The sequence below is a fragment of the Parasteatoda tepidariorum genome, chromosome 1 (genome assembly GCF_982258835.1).
Source record: "Parasteatoda tepidariorum strain Cologne lab strain chromosome 1, Ptep-v5.0, whole genome shotgun sequence".
Classification (NCBI taxonomy): Eukaryota; Metazoa; Arthropoda; class Arachnida; order Araneae; family Theridiidae; genus Parasteatoda; species Parasteatoda tepidariorum.
Window position 1 is genome coordinate 44,632,482 of NC_141755.1, and position 17,933 is coordinate 44,650,414.

Consider the following 17,933-nt stretch of genomic DNA (forward strand, 5'->3'; position numbering starts at 1 on the left):
AATTTTTTAATTGTTATGTATCAATAATTACTTATTTGTTTTTGAATAAAAGTATTTTTAATAAAAATTTTTAAAACAAAATTGTTTTCATGCATCTCTAATTGCTTAAAAAAAATATGCCAGGGGTGTGCAAGTGCACCTCCTTGCACTCCCCTGCCGACGCCCTTGTTTTCTAAGGTTATGACTAAATACAGAAAAAACTTTTAATCTGGTACTGATTGCTGCTAGTTCTAGATTTATTTGGAAGTTATTATATTTTTTAACGAAGTAAATATTTGGCGTGAATGAAATATTTAAAAAAAATTATTTTAATCAACCTTAGATATTGAAGTTTTAAGTCATCAATATTTAAGCATCTTTACCAATTAAGAAAATTTTAAATTATTTGATTCGATGTAATAAATTTTTACAAAAGAATAAATTCAGTGCACATTTACATAAAAATTATTTTTAAGTTGGGATTTGATTATTTTAATATAATTTAACGTCATCCAATGTTTTCCGACTTTCTCTGCCACTGTTTTTTTGTTTTTCTTTTCTTTTTGAAATAAGCAATTCATTTTATGCATGATATTTTTTTGTAGATTTTTTTGCGGGATTTATTGGATTAGTTTTTTATCATACTTGTTTAATTAACCTTAACATTTAAAAGCATATTTACAGAGATCCATTTAAAAGTTCTGTATATATAAAGAGATGCAAATTTGCTCCGGACTATGGATAAATATTTTCTTGTGGTAGTGTTTTTTTTTAATGTATGATTCTTGATTTAGCAAATTCAATTTATAGGTTTTTAACTCACCATTATTTCTAAATAATTCAAAAGCTTATCTGAAATGCTAACTTTGTTACAGCTATGTCGTGTTAAGCCTTTTAAGGATTAAAATTAACTAACCGAGTACCAACCGTAACTCGGCATATTTTAGCTTATTTGCGTGTGAGTAGATATATTTACCCCTTATGTTGTTATACGTTAATTATTCGTCAAGTGTATATTTGAAAATTATAAGTAACAAGTATTTATCTCATTGCTTATATCGTATGTTTTTGGGTCGAGAGAGAGATAGCAGAAAGAGCAAGCAAGTTACAACAGCTTGATGCATTGTTAATTATAAAAGAAAGCAATCAAATTTTCATAAAAAGTTTTTTAATAACGATACATTTTCAAGTATGAATGGAAAAAAAGTATAAAATTCTTCTTATGAAATATACTACTACTTATAAAAAAAAATATACTTCATAAACATAGATAAATCGAATGAACTTATATGCATCGTTGATTAAAAAAATAATAGTTAAAATTTCAACAAAAGTATTTTTACTTTAAAAAAAAACCTTCTTAAGAATGAAAAGCAAAACTAAAATATTTAAAAAAATGTACATGGATACAAATAAAAACTTATTATAATAAAACTGAAAAATAAAGAAAAGGTTTCATAAAAACTGCCTTCTTGGGGAGCAATGCAATTCATGCAAATTTTGAGATATAAATTAAATAATCTTACAAACTCTAGAGATATGTTTAATGCATGTGGAAGCTAAAAGAGATACGTTTCCACATGCATTGCAATAAATTAATATTCTGTTCTAAAAACTCATAAGTGAATTATATGTAATTGTCTAAAAATAATAGTCGTCCAGAAGATATGATCTTAGTATATTTTCGACATGGGGGTTGTCGTTCGCCTATTTCTGGTGCCAATACTACTGCCATCACATCTTTCATTGAGCATTCTGGAAGCTTTTCTTAGCAAAGAGTTTTCATATTCCTCTGGAGTTGAACATCGGCCTAACAGCATTGTATGAACGGGGAAAGTGCTGTTAATCCATTGAATGCTGCAATCACAATGCAGTTGATTATCTGCGGGAAAGAAAAATACTACCATTAACAGACAACTTGTTAATTTTATAACGTTAAAATATATTTTATATATTTTAACGTTGACTAAGTAAAAATTTTATTGTGTTAACAACTGAGTAAAGTTTGGGATCATTCCATTGTCATTGCTAGTTTCCTTATTCGTTTGGTACAAATTTTCGGGCAAAAGTGGTTTTAAATTACTCTTCCCCATGGATGGCCAAAGCGAGGTGCGTCCTTCAGGGCAAATTTTCTATTTTTAAACTTAGCATATCTATCATAAGGGGTTCTTGAAAGTATGACGTCCTCTTCGCACGCAGCACAAATGTTGTGAGCAGCTTTTGTGGTTTTAGAATCTCGAATAAATAAAATTAAAAAAGGAAGGAGGTGCCGAAAGCGCTTGTTTTTTTTTCCAACTTGGCGTTCCATTTTTAATAATCTGAATATTAAAGTAAATTTACTTAAAAACATTGATTTTGGTGGAATATAAAATTTTTTTAATGATCTAGAATATTATGAAAAAAAAAAAAACATTTAATGTATGGAGTATCACAATTTTTAAAAAAAAAGACTGCAATAGCATTTACGATAAACTTCAGCGCGTTTTTCAGGGTATTGTATTTTTTCCCCCCTAACCAAAACTGCACCGAGTTCACAAAATCTAATTATCCATTTTCTTTTAAATAGCATATTTTTACCATTTATTGTACCAGCTGTGCGCAAAAGGTTAATAATTTAAATTTTTAAAGATTTCTTAAAAGTTTTTTTTTTCGGTAGCGAATTTTTTCCAAGTGTACTACATATTCTTTGGACTATATCAATGTGAAGGTTTTTTTAGAGTGAGGGAAGAGAAATGAATGATTGATTAACTTTTTTTCAAAAACTATCTCAGTAAGTTAATTAAATCAAAAAAAGATCTCCAAATCTTATCCATGCATTATTTATTTATTTTTGTTATTTCTAAAACAGACATAGCTATTGCAAGAAATAGATAATGTTTAGAAATTTATTTTCAGTAAAAGTTTGTGTACTTGAAATTAAATTTACGTTATTTACATTATTTTTTCAACAAACACGACTGACTTAAACAATAGGTTAATAAACATTTCACGAGTCTTAAATGAATACTCCCAAGAGACTGTATCGGAAAGGTATACTTGATAGTATAAAGACTTCATTTTTCTTTAAAATTTATGAAGATGGTAATAAAAAGTGACATCCTCCGAGCGTTTCAAAGCAGGGGCCTATGCTCAAGTCACACTCGACGTGAATGAAGAAAACAAAAGATATTTGATACAGAAAACGTAAAGTTGCTAACTAAAATTAAATATAAAATTGAATAATAAAATTGATAAAACCGCGGTAGCCGAGTGTGAAATTGAAAAACAATGGTAAAAAGCGAAACTAGAAAAACCGCAGTAGCCAAGAGAAGCAAATCGGGACAAAGCGGATTGACATGTGCTATCGATATAACGAGTTTGTAGCTAATTGTTTATTTTAAAATCCAAAGTAGTTCTGATTTATTTTCATTAAACATCGTTTATTAAATTAATAATCGCTAAAAACTGAAGCGAAAAGATATACTTCTTTAAAATTAACTTTATTAGCTTCAAAATATATGAAAATAGCAATCGAATTTCGCTGGTTTCAAGCGCTCGGAAATAGGCGCCCATTCTCAAGACTTGTTTGACGTGAATGAAGAAAACACAAGTGATTTAATGTCGTCTATGACATCGTTTCCATCCTTGTATGACATCTTTCATGCAACATTTATGTAACCATATACATGCTGGTCATTAAGAAGAAAATGGCTGATCATTAAGTACTTCAGGAATATAGTAAAATGCTTACCTGTCAAATCAATATTTTTCAGACTTTTGATGGGCACACCTTCCCATTCACTTTCATCGAGCTGTTGGATCGTGTTGTAAGCAAGATTAAAAGTCACTAAATTGGGCAGTTTTGAAAAGAACTTATTTCCAAGGGTTTGAATATTGTTCCAACTATCAATATAAGACAAAATTATTGATAACAATTTCTTTGAATATTTCAAAAGTGTTCAACATTTTATTAAATTATAAGCAAAATGTAAAAATATTATGTAAAGAAATACGAGGATTGTTTTTTAAGTAAGGGCTGTTTTGTTGTGGACACTAATAGGTGACTTAATCAGTTACAGTCATGTAGGTAACCTGTACAGTCAGTTATTCTGCGTCTTTAAAATGTTCAAGTTTAACAAATCGCCCCCCGCTGATCGAGATACAGTCAGTGATGCATTTTTAGTCAGCAGAAAGCCTGTCTGCAGCATATAGCTTCCCTCAGCTAGGAACTCCTGCCGCCACAAAGTCATAGACCGTCTGGTGCTATGGAAACAAGAATAGCACATTTTGGGGAGGGTAGCTTCACTCTAGGACTAACACAATAGACGGAGGAGAGATATTCCCTTTCTCTCACCGACCGAAGTCGAAACCACACCAAAACAGTGACCCCGCACCCCTACTTGAAATAGTCTACCTCGTTACCATAGTCACCGCCACAGGTCCAGGCGATTGTCTGGTGGAGTTCTTGTTTTAAACAAACTATACCTTCACCGGCAGATCTGTGAAGTTCATGAAGCTTCCTACTGGCATACTGACGGGAAATTTTGTTCCTCCATGACAATGAGTCTCTTCACAGCTCAGTCTCCAGCTTTATTGGATTCTTTTAGTCGTAAAGTTCTGGACCAACCCTTAATACAAGTCAGGCCTTGCGTTAGGTGATTTCCATCTTTTCCGATGTTTCAAACGTCATTTTGGCGGCAACCAGTACAACGATGACGTGAAAATGGTCGTGACCTCTTGGTTATCGGAGCAGGCGGCAAGTTACTATGAAGAGGATATTCTAAATCTAGTTGTAAGGTATGATAAGTGTTCAAGAAAATTTGGCAACTATTTCGAAAAACAAGAGAAACATATGTAGAATCAAAAAATTAATTTGCTTCATGAAAATTTTCTTCCGTTTGGTTATTTTCAAACGGCCCTTGATAAACAGCTCTAGTATCTTAAAAAATGTAATCTGTTGAAGTTTTAGGTTTATTTTTAAGCTTCTTTATAGATTGGTTGTATACAGCAGCAGTTTCCAATTTTTTTTTCCGGCAATGGAACGCAGATGGATTAACTCTTTTTCGTCGGAATCCCAACTTCATAAAAACAATTTCGACCGTATTTGTCAATAAAAAAACTTTATTTTGAAAATACTTAATAGGAAGAATGAACTTTTTTCACTGTTTTATCATTAATAATCTTAGTCAGTTTTTATGTCCGACTGTTAAATTTGAAATCATGAAGCTGTATCTAGTCCAGCTATAAATTTGTTTTAAGCGTAATGTATGCTTTCAGCTGAAAATGAATAAAACAAGCAGAAATATGGTTTTCTTTGAAATAATAATTAGAACGAACTGACGTTAAAAATCGTTATTAGGAAAACATATTTCTTTATTAACAAATTTGGTAGTTTTATTTTAATTCGAAAATCGCAATGAGAAATAATAACGAAAGTTTCATAAATGCATGATCTTTTCATAATTTATACTCTATATTGTTATTAGAAAAATTATATTCTGTAAAAAAAAATTATTCATTTCTTTCTTTAATGGTATTTTACTTTAAATAAATTTTTAAGGGCAACCGAAATATGAAATAAGAAACTATTCTTTTCAAAGGTCTCAAAGGTTACTGGTTAAAACATATGCCCTAACTCTCGGAACTACTTTAACTCTTCCACGAAACCCTATTTGGGAACTACTGATGTACAGAGTATGGGCTATATTATATCTCTCAAAATAAATAAAGAAGTTCGATTCAATTCATCCTTGAAGCGTTATTTTAAACAAATGTAATTTTTTTTAACTACAGTACACTTTCGATATCGCGAACTTCGATATCTCGAAAACCTTGTTATGTCAAAAAAATATTTTTCCCTTAGGCTTTATATTTCCACCTAGTGTTAATTTGAATTCCTATGTCGAAGAGATTCTTCTCAAAACCTTGTCATGTCAAATTTTTTTCGAAATAGAAATTGAACTTTTTCGAAAAACTCACAAAGTAAGTTTAGTGTAAACCAATTCTTTTCTATTTAAAGCATAATTATTTTTGTCTTACTTTTAAAAATAAAATTATAATTGCTGTATTCAGATTTAGAGTCAACGATCATTGCATGCATATATATATATAGGTAATTATTCGTATGTTTCATGCCTCTACTTTTTAGAGTAATGTTTTGGAATATATTTTTCTACTTTTTAGAACATATTTAGTTCTGAACTTGTTATCCCGAAACCTCGCTTTCTCGAAATTTTTTTAGCGTCTCTTCAACTTATCGAGAGTATACATTATTATACTTCTAAATACCGGAATCTTAAGTTTTCCTTGATAGTTTCTTTATTTATTGTACATACACGACACTGATAATTCTTTACTGTTGAAAATTGTACAATACGGATTCAGCTGAGCTTTTTATCTTGTTTTTCTGACTTCTCTTTTCAAAGAATGTAACCAAATAATGTGATGTAGAAACAATTTTTCCTTGGTCTCAGTTGCTATCATAATTGACTCTATATGAACTCTATATGACTCTATAGAATTGACTCTATATGGGTTCTATATGAACATAAACCAATATTGGAGTGTCTAGATTATTTAATGTTGGTCCTACATAGGGCCAGTATTGGCTGAATAATAAATATAAAATGTCGGGTGAATCTGACAATTCTATATAGGGCTAATGCGGGAAAATAACGGCCCTTTGAACGCTTATTGAGCATAAATTCGTGAATATTGGTACAATGAGGGTCCAAGTTAATTTGCTGCTAGGGCCTAGAAATAACTTAGGACCCTTAAAAAAAAAATTTAAAAAAATTAGTCTCTTTTGAAATGGTATTAAGAGACGACAATTTATTTTTTCCCGGGTCGCATTCATTTAATCGACAATAATTTCATCGACAGGCCATTTCATCTACTAGGCCATTTCGTCGACAGGCTGTTTCCTCGAGAGGGTCGTTTCGTCGACGAAATGACCCTTGAACCAAACCCTTTTTTTTCCAGTTTGTCATGGGTACAATAAATTTGCAGTCGTGGTAATAAATTGATGTTGTTCAAATTCAATTTAAAAAAAGAAAAAAAACACTTCATTGTTTAGTGTACTGAATGCTTAAAAAGTTACCTGTAATATACCCGATCCCGAATTCCGAAGAAAGACTAGATCGAGCGGTGCATCCGACACGCCCACCATAACGTTTCATTTACGTCATCAAGAATTACTGTACTGCTGCCTAAGGCTCCTATACTATCAGAGCTGACCTATCAAGCAATATTGGAGCAAAAAAGTTCACAAGTTAACGTTATGTTAGTATTGTGCTTATGTTAGCTCTTTGGAGCAAAAATAAATGATGAGTCGGCCTGTCTAATTCAGGGGCTCTACTGCTGCCATCTTTGACTAATAATTTCTTTTAATTTCAAAACCATAACGTACTTGCGTTATTTCACAGCCATTACTTTTTGTTTGGTTCTGTTTAAAACTATTCTTCGCTATTTAGTTCATTTGCCTTTTAAAAGAAAAAAAAAACAGTTCTCGTTTGAACTAAACCTCCTTTCTCTGATTCAAATTTTTAAATTGTTTTCTTTTTTTCATGAGATTAAAAAAAATGTAAGGCTTATTATAACTTCAACACAAAGCCGAATACACATGTACATGCATTTTAGCATAGATAACTGTCGAAACATGCACTTAAAATGTTGCCTTTTTTTCAATAAGTTCAAAAACAAATATGTATATTTATAAGAACATTTCTAGTTTAAATATTCTTCTAATTATAACAAAAAAAGAAGAAAAAAGAATTGTTTTACTTCTTGAAAGTGTAAAGTAGTTGGAAAGTTTTTTCTTGATAGAAATCTAAACAAAGAGTTTCTTTAATTTGTTCAAACTAAACTAAAACAATTACATACTTTGAAATTGTTAACTTTTCAAAATTTTCAGAATAAAAAACTCTACAATTATTTTAGTTACTTCTAACCACTTACCTCTAGATAATTATAAAAATACATATTTAATGAAATTTCTAATTTAAATATTCTTAAAATGAGAAAGACTGATTTTTTTTCCTTCATAAAAATTGGAAAGTAGAAAGAAAACAGTTTGCCCCTAATAAAAGTAGTAGACTAAAATAAAAAAGAAGTATTTTTAAATTTTTTAATATCATAAAATATTCGCTGTGTAAAACTAAGAACATTTCTCTATTTTTTAAAGAAGAAAAAGCTTCGAAAAAAGGATTTTATTTTAACTGTAAATAAAGTTTAAAATCGCACAAAACATGATTGAATTAAAAAAAAAATACATATATTTTTTAATACTAAAGATGACAGCAGTGCACTGATTTTTGATGATGTCAATGAAAAGTAGTTGTGGTAGTGTCAGGTGCAACGCTCGATCTAGTCGGTCGAGAAATGCAAAATTCTTGGTTTCGTCGTTAAATTTGGATGTCCATTTTCAGAACCCCCAATTTCTGACTGTCCACAATAAAAAGCTGACAGACGTATTATCTTCTTTTAAGTGACATTTAGAATTTACCTTACATCCAGATATTCCAGATTAGTCATTTCAATGATAAACATATTGTGCAGATATTGGATCAGGTTGTGGGATAAGTCTAAGGTTTTGAGCCGTGGGAGGTTCTTTATGGCCTTCGCATCCACGGTAACAATCTCATTGTGGGTCAGATTCAAAATGGTCAGCTCCTTCATCTCATAGGGAAATAGATCGAAGTTGATGCTGGATAGTTTACCGTGGCTGAAATGGAAATGCTTTAACCGACTCATGCAACTCGTCCAAGAATACTTGTTGTTTTTGCCTGAATCACAGAGTGTGCAAATCTTATCGTGGGACGAACTATTGGTGATTGAAAACCTAAAAGAGAAAACACATCAGCTCATTTGTTACGAAAATCAATTTCATTTTATACAATAAAAAGATAAGCCTCGAGTAGATCAAACTTGTAGATCTCCCGTGAAGTTCTAATGAAACTTGTATAATTTTGTAGACAATTGTTAAATTTTGGTTTGTTACAATTTTCAGTATTTTTATGCATTTTTCAGCACATTATCGCAATTTCAAGTTTCTAAGTTTTATACTTTTTTCGCAACAAAGCAAAAGGTAACTTGAAGCAAAACTACTAAAAAAACATCGCGGAAAAAACACTTAAAATTACGATAACCTTTAAATAATTTTGAATTTTAAGAAGAAAAAAAACTCGTATTAAGTTCATAAATAAAAACGACCCTTTCAGCACGACAAATTTTACATATGTAGTTACATTCCAGTGAGCAATGGAACTGCGCTCGTATCTTTCACAAGTTTAACAGTTAATGATTCTGGGACTAATTAACGAAGGTTAATTTTTTTTATTCCATCTTACTCCCTGTTCACTTTTCTTCGTAATTTCAGTTCTACGTTTTATAGTGTTTGAGCAGCAAAACAAAATATAACGTAAAGTTGAACAGCTTTTACTGTTTTTTAATAAATATAAAAATTCTTTTTAATTAATAAATTGAAAGAAGGGACATTTACTTTTGAGTCATTGTATTTCTGCAAACGAGTTTGGATTGGCAGGCAAAACATTGCGATAACGTTGTGTCTACGATATCGATCTCCGTGACTTTGAGCAACGTTAGCCAGTCTGTGGGCAACACTCTCTTGTCTTCGCCTGCTTTTTCAATCTTGTGAGCCTCCCAGAAAGAATCATACAGGTGCAAAACATCTATTTTTATGGCACGTAAGGATGGAAAAATCGCAGCCAATGAATCGGAGCTATGAACATGGTGGCAATACACTGAAGTCATATAATTTTTCTTCCCCAGTTGAATGTTCGTGCAACTGCAGGGATAGATGCTCTCTCGTGGTGGACATAGACTTCCAGCCAACACACCAGCAGTGAAGAGGGAAAGTAGGAAGAAGGATGTAAACATGATTAAACCTGTAAATGAAAATAATAACTGTTAGATATCACTCCTCCTTAAAATTGGGGATGTCTTATTGATTGCCCTTTTTCCATAACTTAATGAAATTAACGTGTTTTTATTTATTTTTTTCAAATGTTTTACTTTACCTGGTCTACATACTGAAGTGGTATTTTTTACCACGTTTATATAAACTTGCCTTCGTGTATGTCTGTCCGGGTGGAATTTTGTAATCGATTTTAAACTAACTTCCCGACTAGCTACAAACTTCAAATTTAGCACACAGTTCAGAATTGGATGACAATGCATGAAAATGAAGAGAAAAAAGACATGCAAAGTAAAATAAAATTAAAATTTAAAAAAAAAAATATTTTCGAGATTGTCTTTTGTTGTCGATTCCATTATTTCAAATTATTACGTGTCAGGTGAAAAGATTTTTGTTGTCGGAGTATGTTTATTGGCTGAAAAATCACGTGGTAGGATCCAGTTTTTCCTCATTCATTTCCGTTTTGGTTGTCATCAGCATAAAACTAATGAAAATCGTAAAGGTATTGTTTTTCTATAAGGATTTTTGTATCCTTAATTTAAAATAAAAGTTCTATTACTTTAGTAGTGGTCTTGTAGTAGTCTTGACTACTCTTGACTGAGAAAAATAATCTAAATAAAAATATATATTTTTAAAAACCACTTTTTTTGTAGTGAAGAATAATAATTAAAAAATAATAATTTCTTAAAAATATAAAATAAAAATTACAAATTAAAAAAGTCATAGTTTAAAATAAAAAAATTCAAAATAAAAAAATTCAAAATAAAAAGTAATATTTTTAAAAACCACGTTTTAGTAGTGGAGAATAATAATTAAGAAAAAAAATTGAAAAACGAAAAACGTGGGGCGCATGAAATACATAACAGTGCATATACACATACATATACACATTTTCTTACTCATACACATGCACAGCCACATATACATCCACATACATATGCATATACAAAAGCATATTCCACATCCACATTCAGATACAATTACAATTACTGATATACATACACATATTCTCAAGAGCACACATACACACACTAATATAACATTACTGTTATGCATTTCATGCGCCCCACGTTTTTCGTTTTTCAATTTTTTTCTTAATTATTATTCTCCACTACTAAAACGTGGTTTTTAAAAATATTACTTTTTATTTTGAATTTTTTTTATTTATATGTTTGGAATGTGGTTCTATCTCCTTCGAGTAACAATAAAGGACGTTTTCGGTGAAATGGATTCCTATCCATTGTGCCTTGAAGGGAAATGAAAGTGCAGATAATCAGGCAAAAGATGAATCTCTCTTTGATCCGCCAGAGTGTCTTTTTAACCTGAAATGTCTATCGATATTACAAGCAACTGACTATGCACGACTTTCTACAGGCTCATCCACACTATTACTGACTTTCTTGACTGCATTTTGAGAGAGAAACATGAATCCATGAATGGCGAGCTGCTTTTCAAGACGCTCTTCAACAACACAGCTTTAAGCAAACATTGGGTGCGTCCGTCACTGAATTGCCGAACTCACTTTCTCATCATTCCAACAATCGTTACTATTTCACCAAAAGTCTCTACAAGTTGACGATGAATTTCAGCTGGTTTAACATTCTTTCCGTTCGAAAATCTGATTGTAGAAAACAATCCGTGGAATCGCAGTTGTTTTCAATATTTTGAACTCTCCACTATTACATGGAAACATTACGTGACTGCGATGGTCAGGGACGCGTGTGCGCTTAGACCAGGGATGGGCAAACTTTTTTGATCGAGGGCAGAAAATTGAGAAAAAAAAGTTTGGTGGGCCGAGTAAGAACTTCTAAAATTAAAAAAACCATATACAAGTTTTAATTTAAGTACTTAATGAGATGTATGAAATTGCGATTCCATTTTTAAAAGTTCCCTATACTGAGATTCGAAGTGAGATGTGCTTATTTTAAGGAACGAGGCTAAATGCTTGTCTGTTAGTCTACTTCTCAAATGATTTTTCTGAAATTCACTGTTGAAAGCATTTGTTCACGTATATAAGAAGAAGTAAGCATGGCACTGATTTTCTGGGCATGAGATATTAAATTTTGGAAACTAGCTTTTGGTAATGATTTACAAAACTCAAACTTTGGTATGTTTAGAAACAACAATAGTGTGCAATCTTTCTATACTCAATAAATAATGTTAGAACTCGCACCGATAGAAAAATCAGTTCGTTGGAGCTTAAAATGCACTGTCTGCCAGATGTGAAGCACAATTTACCTATGTGAGATTCCATATGTCTGATCCTCGAGAAAAACAAACGCTTGTTGGAGCTAATCTGCGGCTATTCTATAAAGAACTTCTGCTTTCAACATTTTACCAATTGAAGCAGTCTGTGCTAACTATTTCCATCAATTCCGCCAATCGAGAAAGTAAAAACGTTATCAGTACTTTGTTAAAAGAGAAATAACAAAAACAGTTTTAATCAAAGTAGACAAAATAATGGATGTATAATGTATCTTGTTTATATTCGCCACGGATCGGCAAGTTAAAATTCTATCCGTGGGCTGCATAAAACCTTCCGACGGGCCACAGTTGGCCCGCGGACCGTAGTTTGGCCATCCCTGGCTCAGATGGAACTTTGATACTTCCGCTGCAGTGGCGGTCGACCGAAATATGGTGCATCGGGCCTGCGTTCTGTGTTTTAAAAGTAAAAATTAATTAAAAATATTAGTTTTTCAAAATTAACTGTCGCTTTCCGGAATTTCTGTTAACATACACATATTTACTTTTTTAAAAAAATGAATGGCATTACTTTAGCGTCAAGAGAAAAAATATAAGCAGCTATTTCGTCATGTTCGGTTGATGCAGTCGAATCCTTTAATTCTTTTAGTATGTACTTTTTTACTTTGTCCATAATTGCTGTTACTATAATTAGTTATATAAATAATATTTATTTATTTTTTAGCTTATTGTATTTATAATCAAATTCAAATAAATTTTCAAAATCTAATCCTGAATTTTTGTTCTTTTAAATTTTATACTTGTTACTGATAATATTTATTACTGTATTAGGTAACAGACATGACAAACCTGATAACAGCCGTAACAGAACATTTTAGTGTTTTTTTTTTGTAAAAAAAATTACTTTTACTTAGGTACCTTTCTTTCTTTTTTTTCTCTTTTTTTTTTCTTTTTTTTTTCGTCCTCAAAATCGCGTCGTATGATTCAGTTATTTTACATGAAAATCCAAATTTCTTTAATTATCATCAATATATAAACAAGTATTTTTTTTATCTATAAGTTATTTCCTCGGAGAATCATATAAACTTTCATTTAAAAAAGCAAATTTTTTTCCGAAGTGCCGGAACACTATCACTCAATCGGTTTCAGAGAGACGCTTCAATATAAATCTTAACTATTAGTTAGATTGATGAGTTTATAATTTGCTTTTAATATCAATTCAATTGAATTTATGAAGTTCTTTGTGATTGTTTGGTTACTGGTTTTAATTTAGTTCCATAAAATGCTTAGATTTAAATTCTTGAGGGATGTCATTTGTTGATGAAGATAACAGTACACTTTGTATAGTATAGTAAATTACTATTTATTTTTATCTCTTACCATTTTTCTTATTCTTAAACTTATCCGACGTGGAATAAAATACGTATTTATATGGATTGCGTACTCTATTAATTCTTTCAAACTAAGGAATAAATTTCAAAAAGTGTTGTTAATATAGATTTTTCTTTTCTTTGTTTATAGTACAATACATTTAATATGGCAGAATGAAATAAACAGGAGTAAATAAACATATGTCAGAAGTACTATTTTCATATAATTGAGAAAAAAAAATCAAAAAATAAATTATTTGAAATCGATATGAAAATTTTATGTTTCGCCATAAATTTACAGTAGAAAAACTTTTCAAAACACTAAGATATATGCATGCAATTCTATCTTTAGTCAGTATCTATTATTGGAATGAAGCAAGGAAAAAGACACCTTTAAAATTAACCACCCACTAAGAGAAGTATTTTATTTGTTCATGCTTTAATATAAATTATAATCATTATTCTTGAAATAATCCTAAAGAAGAAAAATAATTCGACAGAGTCACTACATAATAAACCATAGAGAGTCAACGATTTAAATCTACAGTGTCAACTAACCGTTTCCTTTTAGTGTTCCTTTTAGTGTTTTAGTGCTTCGAGAAAAGCGTCGCGGTGAAATAAGAGTGGATCGTCTATAACTATCAGGGGCTTCCAACTTAAAACATCAGTCAAATGACGGGCCGCAACTTTATCAAAATATTAATATAGGACTCTTTTATGTTTGTAGGAACATTAAATATTACTGTCAGATTTTTATCAAGTTGTGCAAAACAAAAGTATTGAATTATAAATGAAAATAACAAGTAGATTTTTAAAAATATTTAATTACATATAAAAAAAATTCTGGCTACTATAACTCAATGTGCACCTATGTATTAAACAATTAATGTGCAACAGATAGGTAACACAACTGACACTCATTGGCGCCTGCAATAGGGACCGAGGAAGTGTACTTGCATTCGAATGGAAACTTAATAAAATAAGAATTATATTTTGCTTTTAAATATAAATTTTTTTTAATATAAAAAAACAAATAACAATCATTACAAATAATGTAATTACGTATTATTTTGAATCTTCTCTTAATCAGAAACTTAGTGAAAAGATTTTATTTTCTTTTAAATTTAATTTTGTGATAAATTAAAATTTTTTTCGACTTATTAGGAATTATTGCAAAAAAAAAAAAAAAAAATCTCGAGCATCTGAAATTAATTTTTTTTTCTTTTCCACTCAGGCCATATTCAATTCAAAGAATTTAAATAAAACATGATATTCATTACTTCCTGTATGCGTTTTAAAATTCACAAATATAAATAATTTCGTACAAAATGAATGGTTTCAAAAAGTTAAATCGGAGAATTACTTCGAGAAAATTTCTGATACTCACATGCTAAATTATATTCACAAAATACAGAAAAACTAAATAAAAATGGGCGACATACGACTGTTTTTGTATATGAATAAATATTTTCTTGCATGCAAAACCTGAGAAATATTTTTTTTATTTTTTATTTTGCGCGTTGGCATGTTAAATTTCTCAGAAACGAAGAAATGAGGCTTTTTTTAACGAAAGAAAAGTATTTTAAACCCATATATACAGGTATTTTTTACGAAAATTGTCCTCAGAAAAATAACAACTAATATATTTTAATTCGCGGGCCACAAAAAAAAGGCTTCTTTCACTTTTCTTTTAAACGAATTAGTTCCATTTCTCTATTAATTTTGTCATTTAGTACATAGTTTATTTTTATTTAATGTATTTCTTTTCACCAAAATTAATGAAACATCATTGGCGTCAATATATAACGATTATTTTAAATTTTCCTAAACGAATTAGTACTACTTCTCCATTAATTTTGCTTTTCAGTACATTTTTTTAAATTTCAATGGTAAGTGACGTAGCATGGGTATATCGATCCTGATTGGTTATGGAAACGTGGCATTTGTTTACGATTGTAACTGTTCTTTCCATTCTATTTTGAGTAAGCCAAGCCTGTCAAGTATCAATTCTCTTACGTGACACATTCTATATTCTTACAAAGAGATTCTTTCATAAAGATTTCAATTCTTCCATTATACATTTATTACTTAACACAAAGACAGGTATGAAGCCATGTGGAACATAAACAAACTAATTATACATCTAAGTTGCCAAGTACACAAAACAAAAATATACCACGGTTACCATAAAATGCATAAACAAATAATAAATTTAAGTTATGTAAATGACGCAGACGAGAAAGAATTATATTTCAACAAATTCGATGTGCGATACGGCACTGTATTTAATCAACTTCACGTTAATTAACATTTTAACTCATGTGGGGGAAATTAGCTCAACTTAAAGACGCCATTTTGCTTAAAAAACGATCAGCTGGAGCTGACGTTATAGGTAAAATGTGTGGATATTGTAATTTTTTTTTCTTCTTGAAGTGCAAGTACCCAATTACCGTTGATTTCAATATTATTTTAATTATATAATTTAAATTACCGACTAGCAGACAATTTATTTTATCATCATTTGTTCTATTTAGTCACGCTGTACTACAAACAAACAAAAAAATTATTATATCTATATTAGATGTTGGCAAGTTAAATGAGCCGGGGCACTAATCTTATCCGAGTAAAAATGAGCACTGAACTTAATCATTTTTAAGTTACAAGGGAAGCATCTTTGACTCAAATATATCTAAACAAAATAGGGTTTAAGGTAACATACATGATAGTTTTAACTACATCTGAGCAAAAAAGCATCAACCTACCAGCTGAAAATAATTCTTCTTCAAATACACTACTGCCATCTGTAGGCCGAATCTTCCTCAATAAGCTTCCTCCATTGAATTAGAGGGTCATCAACGATTGACTATTAATGTCTTACGGTCTAAAACTTTCTTATTTTAAAAATAATTAGGAAATAATAATAATAATTAGAAAATAATAATAATAATTGTATGAGAAAGATTTATATGGTATAAAAAATATTTTGGATTTCATTATTATTATATATTATGTATAACAGCTTTTTCGTTTTTTTAATTTCTGAAATGACCCACACATTAAAGTTAAAATATCATAAAAAGGCATATTACAAATTCTGAACTTCCATAAAGCAATTTATTTTCTTTGCATTAATTCACTAAAACAAAGTATTACCTCTTTTAAGCATAAAATTCAGTATTGAAAATGTACCTACCAGAGAAGTAAATTCGTAGAAATTCTCGATAAATTTCTTCTCAACTTGATAGAATAAAGTATTAATATAATTTGTAAGTGGTTAAGCAATTTACTTATATACATTTTCTCCTTATTTTTTTTCCTTGGCATTAATTGCAAAATATTTACCATAACATAGGGAAATATCCCTCCTTATTGAGTTAACAATGAATTATTGATATCAGTTCTTGAAAGCAATTTAATACTAAAGATAACAGTATTGTTTGTCTCAGTCTTATCTATAAGATTTTGTTTAATTTTGTGACAACTGATATTGAGAAGCTTAAAAGTTTTACTTTGGAACATTCGTCGATTAAATGTTCACATTTATCTCTCTCAATATTATCGAAATGTGTTCAATTGCGCATTTAGAGTGGTGAGGAACGTGTTCTATTTATAATTTTTTTTTTCCTTTTTGTAACTGTGATACTCCACCATCTGCTCGCTCCGCTTGCCGATCCCCGAAATTTATTCTCATCCGTCATTGTTTATTTCTTCTTCAACGTTAATTTTACGAAAAAAAAGCATAACATTTTAGTTTCAAAATAAATTATTTTGACTTTATGTAGGAATATTTTGTTAATCGTAAAGTAGAGGATTACCCATGTTTGAAAAATGCTGATCTGTAATTGGAAAAAAAGATTCTAAGGAATATAGATTGTGCGATTCAATAAAACGAAATTTAATCATTTCAAATAGGGAATGGTTTTCATCGTTTTTGTTTCTCCAAAATTTCACTTCGAATGTTAAGATCCATGTCTGGTAACATGTAATCTCTCTTACTATTTTTGATTAACAAACGAACTTTTAAAATAAAGAAATAAAGATCTAGTTTGGGGAAATATATACTTTCCATGATAATGGATAAATAGTCATTATTTAAAGCAAAATAACCGAAAAAAATCACGAAAAAACACAAATTGATTAACTTTCTATCCAGATGGATGAAGAAAGCCTTTGCAACTAGCACTTGTTAGAAAAAGAACTAGGGGAGAGATGGATAAAACGGGATACCATTATTGTTTATATTTACTACGGAATATCTGTTCAGGAAAACCATACATTAATTTTTTTGTAGCTACAACATTTATCGAAGCACACAAAAAACATATTTTAAACTAATTTTACTGACTGTGAAATAGAAAAAAAAATTAATTTCCAAACTCTTACATATCCCGTCTTAGCATACCTGGGTTGGATAAAACGGGATAGGGTTTACAATGTTTAAATTTTTGCATATATATAAATATAAAATT

General features: G+C 30.2%; 1 protein-coding gene across 2 annotated transcripts; it reads right to left on the reverse strand.

Moving 5' to 3' along the window:
• Window positions 1-1,552: 1,552 nt before the first annotated feature.
• Window positions 1,553-16,943, reverse strand: LOC107441291 (uncharacterized). 2 transcript variants are annotated; one of them, XM_043050001.3, is made up of 5 exons: window positions 16,658-16,943; window positions 9,458-9,863; window positions 8,462-8,797; window positions 3,710-3,861; window positions 1,553-1,861 (listed from the first exon to the last, which is right to left on the reverse strand). In XM_043050001.3, exons 2-5 carry the CDS (start codon window positions 9,853-9,855, stop codon window positions 1,653-1,655), a joined length of 1,095 nt encoding a protein of 364 aa, XP_042905935.2. In that variant the 5' UTR covers window positions 9,856-9,863; window positions 16,658-16,943; the 3' UTR covers window positions 1,553-1,652. The 2 variants fall into 2 exon arrangements, with proteins under 2 accessions (XP_042905935.2, XP_087018689.1); XM_087162563.1 differs by lacking the exon at window positions 16,658-16,943 and adding an exon at window positions 12,131-12,247.
• Window positions 16,944-17,933: the final 990 nt, after the last annotated feature.

Bases quoted from the DNA above. Each gene is read 5' to 3' on its own strand.
- LOC107441291 (XM_087162563.1), bottom strand. The intron at 8,798-9,457 runs GTAAATGTCCCT...TTTCTCTTTTAG, and splicing joins AGAAATACAATGACTCAAAA to GTTTTCAATCACCAATAGTT. The intron at 3,862-8,461 runs GTAAATTCTAAA...TTATATTGATAG, and splicing joins CTGGAATATCTGGATGTAAG to TTGGAACAATATTCAAACCC.